The 24,776-nt window shown below is 39.1% G+C and overlaps 1 protein-coding gene across 3 annotated transcripts in view; it reads left to right on the forward strand.

Moving 5' to 3' along the window:
- The window catches only part of si:dkey-162b23.4 (sodium/hydrogen exchanger 9B2), a 64,932-nt gene that overhangs the window by 1,713 nt on the left and 38,443 nt on the right, over positions 1-24,776 (forward strand). For all 3 annotated transcript variants that reach the window (XM_061880689.1, XM_061880691.1, XM_061880690.1), the window contains exons 2-5: positions 1,147-1,365; positions 9,686-9,887; positions 10,010-10,180; positions 22,215-22,357. In XM_061880689.1, the coding sequence (XP_061736673.1) occupies positions 1,231-1,365; positions 9,686-9,887; positions 10,010-10,180; positions 22,215-22,357 (651 nt within the window). In that variant the 5' untranslated portion in view covers positions 1,147-1,230. The remainder of the gene's footprint in view (positions 1-1,146; positions 1,366-9,685; positions 9,888-10,009; positions 10,181-22,214; positions 22,358-24,776) is intronic.

Genomic DNA, 24,776 nt, shown 5'->3' on the forward strand with positions numbered 1-24,776 from the left:
CTTTTCCACTTTGCATCAGTCCATCTTAGATGAGCTCAGACCCAGAGAAGCCGGCGGCGTTTCTGGATGTTGTTGATAAATGGCTTTCGCTTTGCATAGTAGGCACTTACAGATGTAGCGACCAACTGTATTTAGTGACAGTGGTTTTTTGAAGTGCTCCTGAGCCCATGTGGTGATATCCTTTAGAGATTGATGTCGGTTTTTGATACAGTGTCGTCTGAGGGATCGAAGGTCACGGTCATTCAATGTTGGTTTCCGGTCATGCCGCTTACGTGGAGTTATTTCTCCAGATTCTCTGAACTTTTTGATGATATTATGGAGCGTAGATGATGAAATCCCTTAATTTCTTGCAATTGCACTTTGAGAAACGTTGTTCTTAAACTGTTTGACTATTTGCTCACGCAGTTGTGGACAAAGTACCTCGCCCCATTCTTTCTTGTGAAAGACTGATCAATTTTTGGGAAGCTGTTTTTATACCCAATCATGGCACCCACCTGTTCCCAATTAGCCTGCACACCTGTGGGATGTTCCAAATAAGTGTTTGATGAGCATTGCTCAACTTTATCAGTATTTATTGCCACCTTTCCCAACTTCTTTGTCACGTGTTGCTGGGATCAAATTCTAAAGTTAATGATTATTTGCAAAAAAAAAAATGTTTATCAGTTTGAACATCAAATAGTCTTTGTAGCATATTCAACTGAATATGGGTTGAAAAGGATTTGCAAATCATTGTATTCCGTTCATATTTACATCTAACACAATTTCCCAACTCATATGGAAACGGGGTTTGTACATTGTTGGACTCCTTTGCCTAATCCATCCCATCATTTTATTCCACTAAAGGTCTTAAGTGTTGTACTTGCATACAAGTGTTTTGTTGCAGTTAGCGAAAGGTGGCTTCAAGGCGTAACTCAGTGGATTTAAAGTTGGTCTCCAGTGTGCGAGCTGCGCCATATGGCGTGCATGTAAGCATCGATTAGTGCGCTCCTTGTCAATATTGGATTAAGCAGCGTCTGTCGCCACCAGGGAGTGACTGTCAAAACATTGTAGTAGGGTACTTTTTGATCTGTTGCAGCTACGGTTATGTCGTTTGGAGCCGAACACAATTAATAATATTTTTCTAACAAGATGTCGTGACTTCCACAGAATCGTAGGAGCAGCCCACCCATGGCCCAGTCCACCCCTCACTGACTGGATGTTCTGCAATCAAGTGGAGCAGAGACTTTTTAGATGACGGCCGCCATGGAGAACAACCATTCCAAGCCTGCCAGCCCAGCACCCAGTCCTGCACCCAGTCCTGCACCGAGTCGGGTGCCCAGTCCGCTGCAGGACCGGATACCTTTGCCAGCAGGGAACCATGTTGAGGTGAGAAGACTTTGACAAGTCACTAAGTTGCATGCAATGTACTAGTCAACTGGCTCCTGGTTTCACTTCTAAACTTGGGACTAGAGATGTCCCATTGTGGCTATTTTGCTGATATTTGATATAAAATAAAAAAAATAAGTATTCACAGCTAGGGTTGTCTCGATACCGATACCAAAATGTATTTTAATTATTTTCTAAATAATGAGGACCACAAAAAATTATATTATTGGCTTTATCCATCCATCCATCTCTAATCGATACCTAAATTTGTGGTATCATCGAAAACTAATGTAAAGTATCAAAGAAGAGAAGAATAAGTGATTATCCATCCATACATCCATTTTCTACCGCTTATTCCCTTTGGGGTCACGGGGGGCACTGGTGCCTATCTCAGCTACAATTGGGCGGAAGGCGGCATACACCCTGGACAAGTCACCACCTCATCGCAGATTATTGGCCTTATTTTAACAAAAAATCTAAAGGCACATTAAACATATGTTATCTTATTGCAATCAAAGCACAAATTTGTCTTTATATTAAATGTCAAACATACCAGACAACGTATCTTTTAGAATAGAATAGAGTTTTATTGTCATTATTGCAGTGAACAGGTTCAAAGAACAACGAAATTGGAGCAGATCCCAGGGGTGTGAAACTCAAATACAGAGCGGGCCAAAATTTAAAACTGAACGAAGCCGCGGGCCGAGGTTGAACAAATGAATCCCTTAATAGGGACCCAAACAAGTTTTGCATTGAATATTGACCAAGCAAGGCTTATATAACTTTATAGCGACATTCAAAATCGAGTTTTAAATAATAATTAAAAAATATCAATGGCATATCAAATAAAATCCAAATACAGATTGAATGCCTCTTTTCGGCGGCGGGTTTGAGTTGGGGCGAGGTTTGGTGGTAGCGGGGGTGTATATTGTAGCGTCCCTGAAGAGTCAGTGATGCAAGGGGTTTTGGGTATTTGTTCGGTTGTGTTTATGTTGTGTTTATGTTGTGTTACGGTGCGGATGTTCTCCCGAAATGTGTTTGTCATTCTTGTTTGCTGTGGGTTAACAGTGTGGCGTATATTTGTAACAGTGTTAAAGTTGTTTATACGGCCACCCTCAGTGGGACCCGTATGGCTGTTGACCAAGTATGCCTTGCATACGCTTGTGTGTGTGTATGAGCCGCACATATTATGTTAGTGGGCCGGCACTCTGTTTGTATGGAGGAAAAGCGGACGTGGCGACATGTAGAGAACACAAAATGCAGTGTTTTTACGGTCCGTCCCCAATATTATTTTCCGGGTAGAAGTCGGAAGAAATTAGGGAGGGGCACTGAACTTCGGGAGTCTCCCGGGAAAATCAGGATGGCTGACGAGTATGAGTATTAGCGGTGAATGCGGTGTTACAGCGACGGGCCAGCTCTAATGTTAATTTGATATTGCCTCAAGGGCCAAATGAAATTACACGGCGGGCCAAATTTGGCCCGCGGGCCAGAGTTTGACACCCATGTCCTAAGGTGCATACACAATTTGGTAATATAAATAGTAAAAAAGATAGAAAAGAAGATATGTATCTATTTATATGTATATACAGTATATCCACACACATGCATATATCCATACATATATATATATATATATATATATATATATATATATATATATATTTCTCTATATATAACACTATTGCACATTATAGTCCGAAAAAATTAAAAAGCCATGACACATGAGGACTCAGTGCCTGTTTAATGCTACTATGGCTCTTGACTAAAAGCTGTTTTTTAGTCTATTTGTGCCTGCTTTTGGCACCCTATAGTGTCTGCCCGAGGGTAGCAGTTCTAGGTGGAGTAAGTAAACAAACAGTAGTAGTAAGTAAACAAACAAAGACTCCTAATTAGTCTGGTGACATATGCAGGACAGTGTTTCCCACAGGTCAGGCATCTATTTGTGGTGGTGTGGTCGGGCGGCGGGGCCGAATACGCGGAGTTGGAATATAATTACAACACTTTATGCACATATTTGTATACAGATTTGAACAATTAGTTATTCACTGAAATATTATTTATTAATTGTGCCATATCACAGTTGAAATCTTGAAATGAAAGGCCTTTAATGGCCAAAACATTAACCTGGACAACATTTTAACAGCTGGTTGGCTCAGATTTTATTCTTTTCATTGCATTCACATGCTGCAGTGGACAGTGCACAATTTAGCTTTCAGTATTAATGCAGTATCTGAAGCACCGTCTCCACGTGTTTATTGACAACAGGGTTATAACCTGGACACGTTAGCTCGTCAGTATGGTAACAGGTAATTCTGGGCGATATGACAAAAAAATGTATCACGATATAAGTGTTCCATATCAGTCGATATCGATAATTATTGATTAATAAAAACAACTATTCTAAATAAAGACCAGGAGAAAAAAGGCTGAATTAATCTTTAGAACGAGGTCAGCATTATGAAAAACAGTCAAATAAATGAAAATACTGGCCGATGTGCAAATATTGACATTAAATGAATGCTTAAAGGGGAACATTATCACCAGACCTATGTAAGCGTCAATATATATCTTGATGGTGCAGAAAAAAGACCATATATTTTTTTAACCTATTTCCAAACTTTAAATGGGTGAATTTTGGCGAATTAAAGGCCTTTCTGTTTATCGCGCTGGAAGCGATGATGTCAGAATGTGATGTCGCCGAGGTAACACACCCACCATTTTCATTTTCAACACATTACAAACACCGGGTCTCAGCTCTGTTGTTTTCCGTTTTTTTGACTATTTTTTGGAACCTTGGAGACATCATGCCTCGTCGGTGTGTTGTCGGAGGGTGTAACAACACTAACAGGGAGGGATTCAAGTTGCACCACTGGCCCAAAGATGCCAAAGTGTCTGCCGCCAGACCCCCATTGAATGTGCCAAAGTGTCTCCACATTTGACCGGCGATACTAAGGCAGACATGGCACAGAGATGTATGGATAACCTGCAGATGCATTTGCAACGATAGTCAACGAAATCACAAAGGTGAGTTTTGTTGATGTTGACTGCCAGCTAATCGATGCTAACATGCTACGCTAATCGATGCTAACATGTTATTTACCGGCAGTGCTAAAGCAGACATGGTACAGAGATGTATGGATAACCTGCAGATGCATTTGCAACTATATTACGTTTACTTCCACCCACATTTAATGCGTAAAAAACACTTACCAATCGACGGATTTAAGTTGCTCCAGTGTCAAAAGATGCGAAAGTCCTGATCGTTTGGTCCGCACATTTTACCGGCGATGCTAACGCAGCTATTTCGGCCATCGTATGGCTATGAATAGCGTCAATAGCTATTTGCTCAATAGCATCCGTTATTTCATTATAACGTTTTTAATTTTTGTCGTATGGCACCGCCCGATTGTAGCTGAGATAGGCGCCAGCGCCCCCCGCGACCCCGAAAGGGAATAAGCGGTAGAAAATGGATGGATGGATGGCACTGCTGCCGAGTACCTCTCGATGGTGGTGTGTTGTTGCCGCTTGGGTGCTAGTGATGGTTGTGGATGTTTGATACTGCTGTACTCCAGCGGGTGAGAGCGGCTCAGGTGGTAAAATAAGTTTGTCGTGTTCCCAGACTTGGTCGGGACGACGACCTTGCAAAGTTTGCAGGCAGTATTACTCTGATTCGTATCGGACTTAAAAAAATACTGCCAAACCGGTGACGTGACGTTTCCTTTTTTATTTGCAATTTCCTCTCGTGCTGCCGCTCTCATATTCCCGTTTCGTATCACTCCTCGTCGTCAGCTAGCCGTTGTTGCTTTTTTTTTTTTTTCTTGTTTGCATTTCCCTGTAATGCCTTGCGGTTCGTGATAGGTCGAGAGGCCAAAGCCCTTACTTTGCCTACACCCCCCAGAATGCCGTGCGGTTCCGCCTCGTCCTTAAGTGCAATTGGCGGAGTTACAATGCATAGTAGGCTACCGCCACCTACTGCACCAGAGCTGTAACTACAAGCTCCATTCACAAACAGAGTCCCATTGCTTTTAATAGCGGTCGAGCGAGTCAAAAGCCGAAAAATCTATTTGTGGCGGCCGTAATTCTTTCGTGGCAGGCCGCCACAAATAAATGAATGTGTGGGAAACCCTGCAGTAACATATTGTGTCATTTATACACCTATTATTTTCTACACATTATAAAAGACAAACAGTAAAAACTATTATTAATCTACTTAATATTAATCTTCTTGTTCATTTACTGTTAATACCTGCTTATTTTGTCTTTTTACATGTTCTATCTAGACTTCTGTTAAAATGTAATAAGTACTTATTCTTCTCTTCTTATGATACCGTACATTAGTTTTGGATGATACCACAAATTTCGGTATTGATTAGAGATGTCTGATAAAGGCTTTTTTGCCGATGTTCCGATCTCGTCTAACTCTTAATTACCAATTCCGATATCAACCGATACAGATATATACAGTGGTGGAATGAACACATTATGATGCCTAATTTTGTTGTGATGCCCCACTGGATGCATGAAACAATGTAACGACGGCGTGGCGTCCTGAGCAAGACACTTCACCCTTGCTCCTGATGGGTGCTGGTTGGCGCCTTGCATGGCAGCTCCCTCCATCAGTGTGTGAATGTGTGTGTGAATGGGTAAATGTGGAAGTAGTGTCAAAGCGCTTTGAGTACCTTGAAGGTAGAAAAGCGCTATACAAGTACAACCCATTTATTTTATCATTTAACAAGGTTTTCCAAAATAAATCAACTCAAGTTATGGAAAAAAAATGCCAACATGGCACTGCCATATTTATTATTGAAGTAACAAAGTGCATTATTTTTTTAACATGCCTCAAAACAGCAGCTTGAGAAGGTTGAGGTGGGCGGGGTTGAGGTGGGGGTTGCAGAGTTAGTGCTGCAAGGGGTTCTGGGTATTTGTTCTGTTGTGTTTATGTTGTGTTACGGTGCGGATGTTCTCCCGAAATGTGTTTGTCATTCTTGCGCATGTTTGTAACAGTGTTAAGGTTGTTCATACGGCCACCCTCAGTGTGACCTGTATGGCTGTTGACCAAGTATGCCTTGCATTCACTTGTGTATATATTATGTGATTGGGCCGGCACGCAAACGCAGTGCCTTTAAGGTTTATTGGCGCTCTCTACTTCTCCCTACGTCCGTGTACCATTCTGTACAGCGGCGTTTTAATAAGTCGTACATTTTACTTTTAGAAACCGATACTGATCATTTCCAATATTACATTTTAAAGCATTTATCGGCCAATGATATCAGCAGTCCGATATTATCGGACACCTCTAGTTTTGTATCTTTTACAATCAAGCAAAACACAACAATTGGCTTTATTGTTTTTATTGTGGATCCAACATAATAGTGTGAGAGTCCAATTCCATAGTGGATCTAACATCATTGTGTGAGAGTTCAGTCCATAGTGGATCCAACATAATAGTGAGTGTCCAGTCCATAGTGGATCTAACAGAATAGTGAGAGTCCAGTCCATAGTGGATCCAACATAATAGTGAGAGTCCAGTCTATAGTGGATCTAACATAATAGTGAGCGTCCAGTCCATAGTGGATCTAGCTTAATAGTGAGAGTCCAGTCCATAGTGGATCTAGCATAATAGTGAGAGTCCAGTTCCATAGTGGATCTAACATAATATTGTGAGAGTCCAGTCCATAGTGGATCTAACATAATAGTTGTGAAAGTCCAGTCCATAGTGGATCTAACATAATAGTTGTGAAAGTCCAGTCCATAGTGGAACTAACATAATAGTGAGAGTCCAGTCCATAGTGGATCTAACATAATAGTTGTGAAAGTCCAGTCCATAGTGGAACTAACATAATAGTGAGAGTCCAGTCCATAGTGGATCTAACATAATAGTGAGTGTCCAGTCCATGGTGATTCTAACATAATATTTTGAGTCCAGTCCATAGTGGATCTAACATAACAGTGAGAGTCCAGTCCATAGTGGATCTAACATAATAGTGAGAGTCCAGTCCATAGTGGATCTAACATAATAGTGAGAGTCCAGTCCATAGTGGATCTAACATAATTGTGAAAGTCCAGTCCATAGTGGGTGTAACATAATAGTGAGAGTCCAGTCCATAGTTGGTCTAACATAATATACAGAGTCCAGTCCATAGTGGATCTAACATAATAATGAGAGTCCAGTCCATAGTTGGTCTAACATAATATTGAGAGTCCAGTCCATAGTGGATCTAACATAATAATGAGAGTCCAGTCCATAGTGGATCTAACATAATAATGAGAGTCCAGTCCATAGTGGATCTAACATAATAGTGAGAGTCCAGTCCATAGTGGGTCTAACATAATAGTGAGACTCCAGTCCATAGTGGATCTAACATAATTGTGAAAGTCCAGTCCATAGTGGGTCTAACATAATAGTGAGACTCCAGTCCATAGTGGATCTAACATAATTGTGAAAGTCCAGTCCATAGTGGATCTAACATAATAGTGAGAGTCCAGTCCATAGTGGATCTAACATAATAGTGTGAGAGTCCAGTCTATAGTGGATCTATCATAATATTGTGAGAGTCCAGTCCATAGTGGATCTAACATAATATTGTGAGAATCCAGTCCATAGTGGATCTAACATAATAGTGAGAGTCCAGTCCATAGTTGGTCTAACATAATATTGAGAGTCCAGTCCATAGTTGGTCTAACATAATATTGAGAGTCCAGTCCATAGTGGATCTAACATAATAGTGAGAGTCCAGTCCATAGCGGATCCAACATAATTGTGAGAGTCCAGTCCATAGTGGGTCTAACATAATTGTGAAAGTCCAGTCCATAGTGGGTCTAACATAATAGTGAGAGTCCAGTCCATAGTGGATCCAACATTATAGTGAGAGTCCATAGTGGATCCAACATTATAGTGAGAGTCCAGTCCATGGTGGATCTAACATAATATTGTGAGAGTCCAGTCCATAGTGGATCTAACATAATTGTGAGAGTCCCGTCCATAGTGGGGCCAGCAGAAGACCATCCCGAGCTGAGACGGATCAGCAGTGCACACTATTATGTTAGATCCACTATGGACTGGACTCTCACACTATTATGTTAGATCCACTATGGACTGGACCCTCACTATTATGTTAGACCAGGGGTGGGCATTACGTCGATCGCGATCGACTGGTCGATCTCGGAGGGTGTGTCAGTCGATCTCAAACCAGGCATTAAAAAATATACATAAAAATGAGCAATCATCAATCATACCAAGACTTCACTTTCGTCAGTTGTTTGACATTCTCGGCACCCGAGGATCTTGTGAGATGACGCTGGCTGCTGCGAGCTCATATTTAAGAAAAAAATCACTAACAGGGCGGACGCAGAGAAACACATTTTATTTCTAGAGACTCCGTACCTACTGTCAAAACTCTAAAGACCGACTGCACAGTTCCTGTCTTCACAATAAAATACCTGTTTCATCCTGCCTGTGCTAACAAAATAAGAGTCTCAGAAAGCTAGCGTGCACAAGCTAGCAATCTACGGAGTTTGATGCCAATGTATTTCTCCCCCGCCCTCAGCGACCGCTTTCTCACTTGCTTGCCCACCCGCACTCTCACTGACGTCATTCACCTGCTGCCAGACATTAAAGGGCCACACACATATGCTACTCTCATAACAAAGTGTTTAAAAACGAGTATGCAAGTTGGACAAACGAGATGCCAAATCCAACCACTTTCATGTGGTATTGGACAGAAAAGAGGACTTTTTTTTCCTCCATTTGAAAATGCGGACGTTATCAGCACCACTGTCTGATTCCAATCAATGCAAGTCATCAGAATCAAATACACCAACTTATATTCTTGTCTTCATGAAAGAAAGGAATCTATGTGTGTTAAACATGCTTGTATTATCATTAAACACCATTAACTTGTTAACAAAAATGTCTCTTTCATAAATAAATAAATATAAATTATAAATAGGAATGAGGTAGATCTCCTCGACTTGGTCAATTGAAAAGTAGCTCACCTGCAGAAAAAGTGTGAGCGCCCCTGTGTTAGACCCACTCGACGTCCATTGCACTAGTCGCCCTAGGGGTGGGGGTCACCCACATCTGTGATCCTCTACAAGGTTTCTCATTGTCATCCCCCTGGGTTGAGTTTTTCCTTGCCCTGATGTTGGCTCTGAGCCGAGGATGTTGTTGTGGCTTGTGCAGCCCTTTGAGACACTTGTGATTTAGGGCTATATGAGTAAACATTGATTGATTGATTGATCAAAGTGATTTAAAATGTAGAAAAAAATCACAATAAGAACATTTTAAAAGTGGTGTTTCTCGCTGCTCCTCCCTTTGCAGCACCTGAACGTCAACCAGATCCAGGTGGTGGTACGTCGCTGCTCCAGTCCCAACGTCACCGAGGAAACCACCTATTTTCTCCCTCGCAACCCCGTGGTGGACGCCGGCACCAACACAGAACCGCCACTCGTCTGCTGCCCCTTGCTCCACAGGTTCTGCCCCTGTCCTCCCAGAGGCCTTGTGGCCTCCGTCTTTACCAAAGGTACGCCCCCAGGCGGGGTCCTTTCCTCACAACCGTTCCAACGACGTGCCACATCTACCATGTTTCAAACCTCAAACAACACAAGACGTGAACAGTTCTGACTTGTCTCATGTCCCCACCAGTCCTTTTGGCCGCTGTGCTGTTTGGAGTGGTGTGGTCCGTCACGGAGGACGAGTGTCTTCCCGGGGGTAACCTGTTTGGCATTACCGTGCTTTTCATCTGCGCAGTCATCGGTGGCAAACTGGTGTCTCTCATCCACTTGCCCAGGCTTCCACCCTTGCCTCCCCTCCTTGGTAAGGAACACACCTGTACACACATGCACACACCTGCATGTTTTTTGTATCGTTGAGTCCATTCGGTGGCACATATCAAATCCATAACTTTTTGTCCGCCTGATACTTAATGTTCTTGGTGGTTGTTTAGATCTGGCCCGCCACATCATTTTATGTAGCCCACAAACGTCTGGAAATACAAACCCCGTTTCCATATGAGTTGGGAAATTGTGTTAGAAGTAAATATAAACAGAATACAAATCCTATTCAACCCATATTCAGTTGAATATGCTACAAAGACAACATATGTTTTTTTTTTGTTTTGCAAATAATCATTAACTTTAGAATTTGATGCCAGCAACACGTGACAAAGAAGTTGGGAAAGGTGGCAAAAAATACTGATAAAGTTGAGGAATGCTCTTCAAACACTTATTGGGAACATCCCACAAGTGTGCAGGCTAATTGGGAACAGGTGGGTGCCATGATTGGGTATAAAAACAGCTTTCTTTCCAAAAAAATGGTCAGTCTTTCACAAGAAAGGACGGGGCGAGGTACACCCCTTTGTCCACAACTGCGGGAGCAAATAGTCAAACAGTTTAAGAACAACGTTTCTCAAAGTGCAATTGCAAAAAAATTTGGGATTTCAACATGTATGTATGGTCCATAATATCATCAAAAGGTTAAAAGAATCTGGAGAAATCAATCCACGTAAGCGGCATGGCCAGAAACCAACATTGAATGACCATGACCTTCAATCCCTCAGACGGCACTGTATCAAAAACCGACATCAATCTCTAAAGGATATCACCACAGGGCTCAGGAACACTTCAAAAAACCACTGTCACTAAATAGTTTGTCGCTACATCTGTAAGTGCAATTTAAAGCTCTACTATGCAAAGCGAAAGCCATTTATCAACAACATCCAGAAACGCCGCTGGCTTTTCTGCGCCCAAAATCATCTAAGATGGACTGATGCAAAGTGGAAAAGTGTTCTGTGGTCTGACGAGTCCACATTTCAAATTGTTTTTGGAAACTGTGGACGTCGTGTCCTCTGGAACAAAGAGGAAAATAACCATCCGGATTGTTCTCGGCGCAAAGTTCAAAAGCCAGCATGTGTGATGGTATGGGGGTGTATTAGTGCCCAAGGCATGGGTAACTTAAAAATCTGTGAAGGCACCATTAATGCTGAAAGGTACATACAGGTTTTGGAGCAACATATGTTGCCATCCAAGCAACGTTACCATGGATGTTCCTTCTTATTTCAGCAAGACAATGCCAAGCCACGTGTTACAACAGCATGGCTTTGAAAAAAAGAGTGGGAGTACTTTCCTGGCCCGCCTGCAGTCTCCCATCAAAAATGTGTGGCTCATTATGAAGCGTAAAATATGACAGCGGAGACCCCGGACTGTTGAACGACTGAAGCTCTACATAAAACAAGAATGGGAAAGAATTCCACTTTCAAAGTTTCAACATCTAGTTTCCTCAGTTCCCAAACGTTTATTGAATGCTGTTAAAAGAAAAGGTGATGTAACACAGTGGTGAACATGCCCTTTCCCAACTACCTAGTTAATTATTATTTACAAAAAATCTGTTCTTTGCTGTCTATTCAATTGAATATGGGTTGAAAATGATTTGCAAATCATTGTATTCCGTTTATATTTACATCTAACACAATTTCCCAACTCATATGGAAACGGGGTTTGTAATATGTAACATGTAAATGATAATAATAATAATTACTTGTTTTTTTCTGACTAAATGTATTTTTTTTCTCCATTTCAACAGAAAAAAAATGTAATAATGTAGCTGTTGTAAAAACAAATGTAATATCTAATTATGCAACAAATATATGATCTATCATAGAATAGAATAGAATAGAAAGTACTTTATTGATCTCTGGGGGAAATTCAGCACCACAGTTCGCTCACAATAGACAATGATAACAATAATAAATATTATAATATATTATATATATATATATATGATACATAATATATGAAATATTTAAATACATTCTACATATATTCTACATTTAAGTGCAGTCAAGGAACATATGCATTATACAGTCTGATGGCTGTCGGTATGAAGGACCTCCTGTATCGTTCCGTGTTGCATTTTGCATCATACATTCCAAAATGTGTTTTTTTTGTTGAAATTAAAAGTAAATATTTAGATATCTGCTTGACCCATAATTTCAAAGTAAGCGCAGTAAAAAATGACACTGGATTTTTTGTAAAAAAAAAGTTTTTACATTTACTGTGATACATTGTAAAAACAACAGCTGGAGATTTTACCCTAAAAAAAGATCATGGTACTGCTTTTCCATTTAGTGGAAGTGGAAGTGAATTATATTTATATAGCGCTTTTCTCCAGTGACTCAAAGCGCTTTACATAGTGAAAGCCAATATCTAAGTTACATTTTCAAAACAATGTGGGTGGCAGTGGAAGCAGGTGGGTAAAGTGTCTTGCCCAAGGACACAACGGCAGTGCTTAGGATGGCAGAAGCGGGGATCGAACTTGGAACCCTAAAGTTGCTGGCACGGCCACTCTACCAACCGAGCTATATCGCCCCATTTACAGTAATACACGGTAAAAACAACTGCGGATTTTGCCATGACTCTTTAACAATGGTACGTTTTTTTTTTAATTAACAGTATTACACAGTAAAAACAACAAACTTAAAACTTAACTTTGAAAAAAACACTTTTTCAATTTACAGTAATACACCATAAAAGCAACCATAGATTTTACTGTGAAAAAAACAGTGAAATTATTTTTCCATTTACAGTATCACACTGTAAAAACTTCTGTAGATTTGACCTGAAGAACTGTGGTATGGTTTTTACATTTACAGTAATACACAGTATGAAACAACAAACTCTAGATTTTACCTAAAAAAAAAACAGTGTTACTGTAATACACCGTAATAACAATTGCGGATTTTGCCTTAACACTTTAACAATGGTACGTTTTTTTTATTAACAGTATTACACAGTAAAGTACATAAACTTTAAATTTTACTATAAAAACATTTTTTTTTCCATTTACAGTAATACATCGTTAAAAAACCCCGCAGATTTTACTGTAAAAAACAGTGGTATTATTTTTCCATTTACAGTATCACACCGTAAAAACTTCTGTAGATTTGACCTGAAATAATACACAGTGAAAAACAACAAACCGAAAACAACAAAACATAATTTTATCTTCAAAAAGGAATAGCACTGTTTTTCCATTTACAGTAGTAATACACTGTAAAAAACTAAAATTTTACATTTTACCGTAAAAAAGCCAATGGTACTGTTTTTCCATTGACAGTAATACACCGTAAAAACCACTGCGGATTTTGCCTTAACTCTTGAACAATGTACAAGAGTACAAACAACCAACTTAAAATTTTACTATAAAAAATGTTTTTCATTTACAGTAATACAGCGTAAACACAACCATAGATTTTACCGTATAAAACTTATTTTTTTTCCATTTACAATATTACACCGTAATAACGTCTCTGAATTTTACCTGAACAACTGTGGTATGTTTTTTACATTTACAGTAATAGACTGTATAAAACCACAAACTCTAGATTTTACCTAACAAAAAACAGTGGTACTGTTTTTACATTTACAGTAGTACATGGTAAAAACAACAAACCATACATTACTGTTTTCCTATTTACAGTAATACACTGTAAAAAAAAAAAAACTGTACCTTTTTACCTACAAAAAAACTAGTGCTGTTTTTCAATACAATTTACCTTAACAAAAAGTGGTACTTCTTTTCCATCTACAATAATGCACCATAAACAACAAAACAAAGATTTTACTGTAAAAAATCCAAACTATTGTACTGTTTTTCCATTTACATGTACAGTAACACTTTGTAAAAAACAACTGCGGATTTTACCTGAAAAAAACAATTGTACGGTTTCTCTATTAACAGTAGTACACCGTAAAATGTTACATTTTACCATTAAAAAAAAACAGTTTTTCCTTAAAAAAAAAACATAGATTTCACCGTTTAAAACACAGTGGTATTATTTTTCCATTTAAATGTATCACGCCGTAAAAAATTCTGTAGATTTTTACCTGAACAACCGTGGTATGATTTTTACATTTACAGTAATACACAGTATAAAACAACAAACTCTAGATTTTACCTTAAAAAAAAAAGGTCGTACGGTTTTTCCATTTAAAGCAATAGACCGTGAAAACGAGTGTAGATTTTACCTATAAAAAAAAAACAATGATGTTTTTCCATTTACAGTAATGCACTTCAAAAACTATTTTCAAAAAGGAATAGTACTGTTTCCTCATTTACAGTAATACACACAGAAAGTAGATTTCACTGTGAAAGAAAAAGCAGTGTTACTGTTTTTCCATTTACAGTAATAAAGCGTAAAAAGAAAAACTGTAGCTTTTACCTTCAAAAAAACTTTGGTACTGTTTTTCAATGCAATTTACCTTAACAAAAAGTGGCACTGTTTTTCCATTTTACAGTATTGCACCGTAAACAACAACAAAACACAGATTTCACTGTAAAAAAAACACCATGTTACTGTTTTTCCATTTACAGTAACACACTGTAAAAACAAATGCAGATTTTTCCTTAAAAAAAGCAATGGTATGGTTTCTCTATTAACAGTATTACACTGTAAAAACAACAAACTTTACATTTTACCATAAAAAACAGTTTTTCCATTTACAGTAATACAGAGTAAAAACAACAAACTGTAGGTTTTGCCTTTAAAAAACAATGGGATTATTTTTTAATTTACGGTATCACACCGTAAAAACACCCATAGATTTTACCTGAAAAAACATTGGTATGGTCTTTCCATTTACAGTAATACAGAGTAAAAACAACAGTATATTTTAACGTAAAAAAACAATGGAATTCTTTTTTCATTTACAGTAATGCACAGTAAAAACACCTGTATATTTTACCTGAAAAATCAGTGGTACTGTTTTTCCATCTACAGTTATGCACCGTAAACAACAACAAAACACATATTTTACTGTAAAAAAACCTATGGTACTTTTTTTTTTCAATTTACAGCACTACCCTGTAAAAACAACTGCAAACTTTACCTTAAAAAAACAATGGTACTTTTTTTTTACAATTAACAGTATTACACAGTAAAAACAACAAACTTTACATTTTACCAAAAAAAAAAAAGTTTTTCCATTTACAGTAATACAGAGTAAAAACAACAAACTGTATATTTTGCTTTCAAAAAACAACAGAATTATTTTTCCATTTAGTGCATCACGCCGTAAAAAAACCTGTAGATTTCACCTGAAAAAACAGTGGTATGGTTTTTCCATTTACAGTAATAAATAGTAAAAACAACAAACTGTACGTTTTGCCTTCAAAAAACAATGGTAGTGTTTTTACATTTACAGTAATACACCATAAAAACAATCGTATATTTTACTGTAAAAAAACTATGGTATTATTTTTTACATTTACAGTAAAACACAGTAAAAACACCTGTATATTTTACCTGAAAAATCAGTGATACGGTTTTTCCATCTACAGTAATGCACCGTAAATCACAACTAAACACATATTTTACTATAAAAAAAAACGTAGGTGCTTTTTTTTTCTATTTACAGCACTACCCTGTAAAAACAACTGCAAATTTTACCTTAAAAAAACAATGGTACTTTTTTTCTATTAACAGTATTACACAGTAAAAACAACAAACTTTACATTTTACCAAAAATAAAAAACAGTTTCCATTTACAGTAATACAGAGTAAAAACAACAAATTGTATATTTTGCATTCAAAAAAACAGGATTATTTTTCCATTTACTGTATTACACCGTTAAAAAAAACAGTAGATTTCACCTGAAAAAACAGTGATATGGTTTTTCCATTTACAGTAATAAATAGTAAAACAACAAACCGTACGTTTTGCCTTCAAAAAACAATGGTAGTGTTTTTACATTTACAGTAATACACCATAAAAACAATCGTATATTATACTGTATAAAAAACATTGGTATTATTTTTTCTATTTACAGTAATACACAGTAAAAACACCTGTATATTTTACCTGAAAAATCAGTGGTACTGTTTTTCCATCTCCAGTAATGCACCATAAACAACAACTAAACACATATTTTACTGTAAAAAAAACGGAGGTACTTTTTTTTTCAATTTACAGCACTACCCTGTAAAAACAACTGCAAATTTTACCTTAAAAAAACAATGGTACATTTTTTTCTATTAAAAGTATAACGCAGTAAAAACAACAAACTTTACATTTTACCATAATAAAAAACATATTTTCCATTTACAGTAATAAAGACTAAAAATACCAACCAAACTTTACATTTTACCATAATAAAAAACATTTTTTCCATTTACAGTAATAGAGTAAAAACACCTGTAGATTTTACCTGAAAAAACAGTTGTATGGTTTTTCCACTTACAGTAATACACTGTAAAAACAACAAACCATATGTTTTATCTTCAAAAAGGAATTGTACTGTTTTTCCATTTACAGTAATCCACATAAAAAACTGTATTTTACTGTAAAAAAACAGTGTTACTGTTTTTTTATTTACAGTAATACACCATAGAAAACAATAAACTGTAGATTTTATTTAAATAAAAACTGTGGTACTGTTTTTCCATATAGTTTTCCTTAGCAAAAAGTGGTTCTATTTTTCCATTTACAGTAACACACCGTAAACAGCAACAAAACACAGATTTTACCGGGAAAATCCAGTGGTACTGTTTTCCCATTCACAGTAATACACCGTAGAAACAACAAAATACAGATTTTACAATTAAAAAGCCATTGGTACTGTTTTTCCATCTACAGTAATACACCGTAAACAACAACAAAACACAGATTTTTACCGTAAAAAAAAACCATTGTACATTTTTTTCCATTTACAGTAACACACTGTAAAAAAAATGCAGCTTTTTCCTTAAAAAAACAATTGTACGGTTTCTCTATTAACATTATTACACAGTAAAAACAACAAACTTTACATTTTACCATAAAAAAACAGTTTTTACATTGACAGAAACCCTTTAATAACTATAGTTCCTTGGGTGAATAATTAATATAATAACTCAATACACCGGTAGTTTTTAGTTAGAACTTTACGCTACTTTATATTAAAAATGGCAACAGCATATTAAGCAGATTAAGAAACAGAAGAAGCTTATCTACTACGGCATCTCCACGGACTACAATGGCGGACACACCCAAATTTTCAGTTCTTATGCAGATCCCAAATAAACATCAGCAGGTTTTCGAAGGTAAGAAAAGTTTTGCGTAATATTGCGAAACAAAACGGCAGATAATGTCTGCTAATGGGTGCCATTTTGCGGTCCTTATACACACACCATAATAATACTGGTATGTTTAATGCTCTGACAAGCCATCAAGCGGTGCGGCTTCATAGCTTACCGAAGTCGTACTAAAAATATTTGGACAGATTTTTGAGCGCCGTGTGTAATGTTCTATATTCTCAATTAAACATATAATGTTTTGGTGTTGTTCACTAGTGTACATACTTGCCAACCTTGAGACCTCCGGATTGGGGAGATGGGAGGGGGCGTGGTTGCGGGGTGGGGTTGAGGTGCAGGCAGCATACCCCATCCCCCTGCGAGCTGTCCTGGATGAAACTAAATTTTCTCCAATCGTTTTGGAACTTGCAAGAGTATTTTTTCTTCTAACTAGTCTTGGCCATGTATCTTCTTCGTTCTTCTGCTTCGTCATTCTTGTTGTGTGTGCAGTTGTGCACTGAGTTCCAAAAGCCGTGGATGTTATTGTAGCGTCCCGGTAGAGTTAGTGCTGCAAGGGATTCTGGGTATTTTGTTCTGTTGTGTTACGGTGTTGATGTTCTCCTGAAATGTGTTTGTCATTCTTGTTTGGTGTGGGTTCACAGTGTGGCACATATTTGTAACAGTGTTAAAGTTGTTTATACGACCATCCTCAGTGTGACCTGTATGGCTGTTGACCAAGTATGAATTGCCTTAAATTTTATGTGTGTGTGTGTGTGTGTGTGTGTGTGTGTGTGTGTGTGTGTGTGTGCTGGAAATTAATGTTATCATTAAACCGGTTAAAAGATCATACAGCTTGTCAGCTTGTTAGAAATCTTGGAGTAAAGACTATTGTTAAGCTCGTCCAACGCTACATTATGATTGGACTGGGACGCTGTTTATATGGAGGAAAAGCGGAGGCTTGGACAGCATGCAGCTGTTTAGGGGTGAAGGTTTCAGGTGAGAGAGGACGCACCCAATATTGTTGCCCGGGTGGAAATCGGGGGAAATTCAGGAGAATGGTTGCCCCCGGAGATTTTCGGGAGTGGCACTGAAATTCGGGAGACTCCCGGGAAAATCGCGAGGGTTGGCAAGTATGCTGGTGTATCTCTTATGTGTGACTGCCATCTACTGGTCACAGTCATCATTACACCATGTGCAACATATGATAGCCACAAGGTGGATAAGCACAACCCGAGTCATGCCGTACATTAGGCGCACCAGTTTATAAGGCGCACTGTCCAGTTTTGAGAAAATGAAAGGATTTTAAGTGAAGTGCGCCTTATAATCCGAAAAATACAGTACATCATTATTATTTTTTTCTGTTTCATTGTTGTTATTATTGACCCACTCAGTCTAGTGGTTAGAGCAGTCCTGGGCAATTATTTTGACTTTAGAGAAAAAATTGTGTCTGGGGGCCCGTATATCTATTTTTAGGAACACTAATACAAAACCTCAAAATAATGTCTGATTGAATGCTATGAACGTTATGATAGACCGCCTTAGAAAACGTAATGGAATTTTACATTTTTCTATTAAGGATAAAACACTGAATATTGACAACACATGAGCGACACGCCCCCTTTACATCCATATATTTTACAAACAAGTGAAATGCAACAAAAATGCAACAAACAGTGAAAAATTAACGCGAAGGGTACAAAATAAACCCACCTGAAATCTGACACATCTGATATTTGCTGAATTTCCCCCAGGGATCAATGAAGTACTTTCTATTCTATTCTATTCTATATGTCACTAAGCTTTAGAACTTTGTTGTGAAAATCTCCTCCCGCGTCTGTGGAAACACTTCCCGCCCACACTGCTTGGTGCCTCGTCTGAGCTGCTGTGACATAGATGACCATAGCAACTAATTAGATGAGCATAGCAACTAATTAGATTACCATAGCAACTAATTAGATGAGCATAGCAACTAATTAGATTACCATAGCAACTAATTAGATTACCATAGCAACTAATTAGATGACCATAGCAACTAATTAGATCACCATAGCAACTAATTAGATTACCATAATAACTAATTAGATTACCATAGTAACTAATTAGATGACCATAGCAACTAGTTAGATTACCATAGCAACTAATTAGATGACCATAGCAACTAATTAGATCACCATAGCAACTAATTAGATTACCATAATAACTAATTAGATGACCATAGCAACTAATTAGATGACCATAGCAACTAATTAGATTACCATAGCAACTATCATATCATCCATAAGCGCAGATTCCAAGCATTGAAATACTTTGTACAGTTGAAGATTTACAGTCATTAGAATACATGAGTGCACATCACAATGGCAGCTACACTTTTCATCTTAAAGATCTATAAAAAAAATATTTAACAATGTCCGGCGGGCCAGATTGAAAAGTTCATTGGGCCGCATGTGGACCCCGAGCCTTAATTTGCCCAGGTCTGGGTTAGAGAGTCCGCCCCGAGATAGGTAGGTTGTGAGTCCAAACCCCGGTCGAGTCATATCAAAGACTATAAAAATGGGAGCCGTTACCTCCCTGCTTGCATCTCAGCATCAAAGGATGGAATTGGGGGTTAAATCACAAAAAATGATTCCCGGGCTGGCCACCACACCACTGCTGCTTACTGCTCCCCCCACCTCCCAGGGGGGATCAAGAGGATGGGTCAAATGCAGAGGATACATTTTACCACACCTCGTGTGTGTGTGTGGCAATTATTGGTAGTTTAACTTTAATTATGTTACAAACCCCGTTTCCATATGAGTTGGGAAATTGTGTTAGATGTAAATGTAAAGGGAATACAATGATTTGCAAATCCTTTTCCACCCATATTCAGTTGAATATGCTACAAAGACAAGATATTTGATGTTCAAACTCATAAACTTTATTTTTTTTTTTGCAAATAATTAGAATTTCATGGCTGCAACACGTGCCAAAGTAGTTGGGAAAGGGCATGTTCACCACTGTGTTACATCACCTTTTCTTTTAACAAGACTCAATAAACGAGGACGGCGTGGCGCAGTGGAAGAGTGGCCGTGCGCAACCCGCGGGTCCCTGGTTCAAATCCCACCTAGTACCAACCTCGTCACGTCCGTTGTGTCCTAAGCAAGACACTTCACCCTTGCTCCTGATGGGTGCTGGTTGGCGCCTTGCATGGCAGCTCCCTCCATCAGTGTGTGAATGTGTGTGTGAATGGGTAAATGTGGAAGTAGTGTCAAAGCGCTTTGAGTACCTTGAAGGTAGAAAAGCGCTATACAAGTACAACCCATTTATTTATTTATTTAAACTTTTGGGAACTGAGGAAACTAATTGTTGAATCTTTGAAAGTGGAATTATTTCCCATTCTTGTTTTATGTAGAGCTTCAGTCGTTCAACAGTCCGGGGTCTCCGCTGTCATATTTTACGCTTCATAATGCGCCACACATTTTCCATGGGAGACAGGTCTGGACTGCAGGCGGGCCAGGAAAGTACCCGCACTCTTTTTTTTTTACGAAGCCACGCTGTTGTAACACATACTGAATGTGGCTTGGCATTGTCTTGCTGAAATAAACAGGGGCGTCCATGAAAAAGACGGCGCTTAGATGGCAGCATATGTTGTTCAAAAACCTTTATGTACCTTTGAGCATTAATGGTCCCTTCACAGATGTGTAAGTTACCCATGCCTTAGGCACTAATGCACCCCCATACCATCACGCATGCTGGCTTTTGAACTTTGTGTCGATAGCAGTCTGGATGGTTCGCTTCGTCTTTGGTCCGGATGACACGATGTTGAATATTTTCAAAAATAATTTGAAATGTGGACTCCTCAGACCACAAAACACTTTTCCACTTTGCATCAGTCCATCTTGGATGATCTCGAGCCCAGAGAAGCCGGTGGCGTTTCTGGATGTTGTTGATAAATAGCTTTCGCTTTGCATAGTAGAGCTTTAACTTGCACTTACAGATGTAGCGATGAACTGTATTTAGTGACAGTGGTTTTCTGAAGTGTTCCTAAGCCCATGTGGTGATATCCTTTAGAGATTGATGTCGGTTTTTGATACAGTGCCATCTGAGGGATCGAAGGTCACGGTCATTCAATGTTGGTTTCCGGCCATGCTGCTTACTTGGAGTTATTTCTCCAGATTCTCTGAACCTTTTGATGATATTACGGACCGTTGATGTTGAAATCCGTTAATTTCTTGCAATTGCACTTTGAGAAACGTTGTTCTTAAACTGTTTGACTATTTGCTCACGCAGTTGTGGACAAAGGGGTGTACCTCGCCCCATCCTTTCTTGTGAAAGACTGGGCATTTTTTTGGGAAGCTGTTTTTATACCCAATCATGGCACCCACCTGTTCCCAATTAGCCTGCACACCTGTGGGATGTTCCAAATAAGTGTTTGATGAGCATTCCTCAACTTTATCAGTATTTATTGCCACTTTTCCCAACTTCTTTGTCATGTTTTGCTGGCAGCAAATTCTAAAGTTAATGATTATTTGCAAAAAAAAAAATGTTTATGAGTTTGAACATCAAATATGTTGTTTTTGTAGCATATTCAACTGAATATGGGTTGAAAATGACTTGCAAATCATTGTATTCTGTTTATATTTACATCTAACACAATTTCCCAACTCCTATGGAAATGGGGTTTGAAAAAAGCATTTTAAAATAATCTTCACACTTGGCAAAAGCATCCAGGTTATCATCCCCACATATGACCTCGTTCTGGATCCACCTGGGAGCCCTTCCAAAAGAATCCGGATCAAGCGGCGTCTCCTTTTCTGTTTGCAGGCATGCTGCTGATGGGTTTCACGCTGAGGAACATCCCCGTCATCACAGACGGCGTGTACATTAACTTCAGGTGGTCGGCCTCCCTCAGGAACATCGCCTTGGCCGTCATCCTGGCCAGAGCCGGTCTGGGTTTGGATCCCTCGGTTTGCTGCTCACTCCATTGTTTTAGTTTAGTGTCTTAGTTCCAATTTTAGAACATACTTTTGTGGAAATATGACTGAGGCTATGAATGCATGAATTGATGTTTTATGGGGACGGCGTGGCGCATTTGGGAGAGTAGCAGTGCCAGCAACCTGAGGGTTCCTGGTTCGATCCCCACCTACTAACCCCGTCACGTCCGTTGTGTCCTTGAGCAAGACACTTCACCCTTGCTTCTGATGGGTGGTGATTAACGCCTTGCATGGCAGCTCCCTCCATCAGTGTGTGAATGGGTGAATGTGGAAGTAGTGTCAAAGCGCTTTGAGTACCTTGAAGGTAGAAAAGCACGATACAAGTACAACCCATTTACCAGGTTGCCGGGTATTTTAGCCTATGACTTACAAATACGTTTAAGTTCAGTTCATCTATATAACAAATTAAACAAAGGAAGAAAAATACAATTAAGACAACATAACATTAAAGTAAATTATGTATGAAAAGGAGCAGAAAGAAGTTAAAAACTCATATCTGCCTCCTATGTTCATAAATACGACAATTGACTTTCAATGTTGCTGATTTTTTTCATCATTTAAACCAACATAATTCTACTCATCTTATCATCATGAAGACTTTTACATTTTTTTAATAATAATGTAAAGGTCGCTCTGCTGCGAGGGTTATCCCGAGTCTGATAGGTCAGTTTGAATACAACCTTTTTATTTTCATTCAACAGTCTGGATTGCTTTTCAGCAGTCTTTTTCCCTCTCTCTCTCTCTCCAACTCCAACCCCGTGTCTCAATCCGGCTGCTGCTAATATAGGTGACAGGTGATTAAATAACAAGGCCCACCTGGGTCATCTACTCACCTGTCGCTGTCTTCGAGGCTGGTTCTTGCGCACCCTGCTCCGCGGCAGGCCTGAAGGCCACGCCCCCCTCCACAAATACATTTTGTGTTTCTGCTTGTAATGAGTAAGAATCTATGGGCAGCACGGTGGAACAGGGGTTATTGCATGTGCCTCACAGTACGAAGTTCCTGGGTAGTCCTGAGTTCAATCCCGGGCTGGGGATCTTTCTGTGTGGAGTTTACATCCCTGTGACTGCATGGGTTCCCTCCGGGTACTCCGGCTTCCTCCCACCTCCAAAGACATGCACCTGGGGATAGGTTGATTGGCAACACTAAATGGTCCCTGGTGTGTGAGTGTTGGCCCTATGATGAGGTGGCGACCTGTCCAGGGTGTACGCCGCCTTCCGCCCAAATGCAGCTGAGATAGGCTCCAGCACCCCCTGTGGCCCCAAACGGGACAAGCGGTAGAAAATGGATGGATGGATGTAAAAGTCTCTCTGCTGTGACAGTTCTCTCGAGTCTGATAGATCTTCCTGAGCCCGGTAGACAGTTTGAATACAACCTTTTTATTTCCAGTCAACACTCTGGATTGCTTTTCAGCAGTCTTTTTCAGGCGTGCACTCTCTTTGCGTCTGTGTCTCTCTCTCCAACTCCCAACTCCAACCCTGTGTCTGGTCCCAGCTGCAGCTAATAAAGGTGATAGGTGATTAGATAACAAGGCTCACCTGGGCCCTCTACTCACCTGTCGCTGTCTTCAAGGCCGGTCCTTTCGCACCCCGTTCTGTGGGAGGCCCGCAGGCCACGCCCCCTCCACAGATACATTTTGTGTTTTTGCTGGTAATGAGAAACAATGTGCCTATGGAAACGATGTCCCTTTGGGACAGAGGACCCTATTGAATTTCTAAGGTTTTATTATTATTCTTTATTATTATTATTATTACACTGCCGCCTCTTTGAGCTGTAATTTGACCCCTTTACATGCTTCAAAACTCACCAAATTCGACACACACATCAGGACTGGCGAAAATTGCGATTTAATAAAAAAAACAAAAAAAAAACAAAACTCAAGATTGCGCTCTAGCGCCCCCTAGGAAGAAAACACAGACACAACTGTCTTTAACATCCAGTAAGAATGTCGTAGAAACATGAAACAAAAAACACCATGTAGGTCTCAGTTAGACCTATATTTCATACAGACTACAAAAGTTGGCTAAAAAATTTCGCTTTTTTTCAAACAATATCTCCTCTGAGGCTGATTGTCGTTTCGGCTTCAAATAAACACAGAAGAGGGCTTGAACCCTTCTGATTAAAAGTCGATGAAAGAGTTTTAATTACCACCCCGGTTTGGATTTTATGAGCCCGCAAAGAACCGGTGCGCTAGTGCTGGAGCACTGCTGCTGTCACAAAATGGCGGCTTCCTGCTCAGAAAAAACTGCTTCTAACTCACTGTAGGACTGTCATGCACACAGGAAACAAAAACCTCAATATAGGTCTCACTGAGACCTATATTTAATACAATGACCACCCCCAACTAAAATCCACAGGAAGTTTGCTATTCCCACCTCCTTTCACAATGCATTA

The sequence above is a fragment of the Nerophis ophidion genome, linkage group LG20, assembly GCF_033978795.1.
Source record: "Nerophis ophidion isolate RoL-2023_Sa linkage group LG20, RoL_Noph_v1.0, whole genome shotgun sequence".
In the NCBI taxonomy this organism is placed as follows: Eukaryota; Metazoa; Chordata; class Actinopteri; order Syngnathiformes; family Syngnathidae; genus Nerophis; species Nerophis ophidion.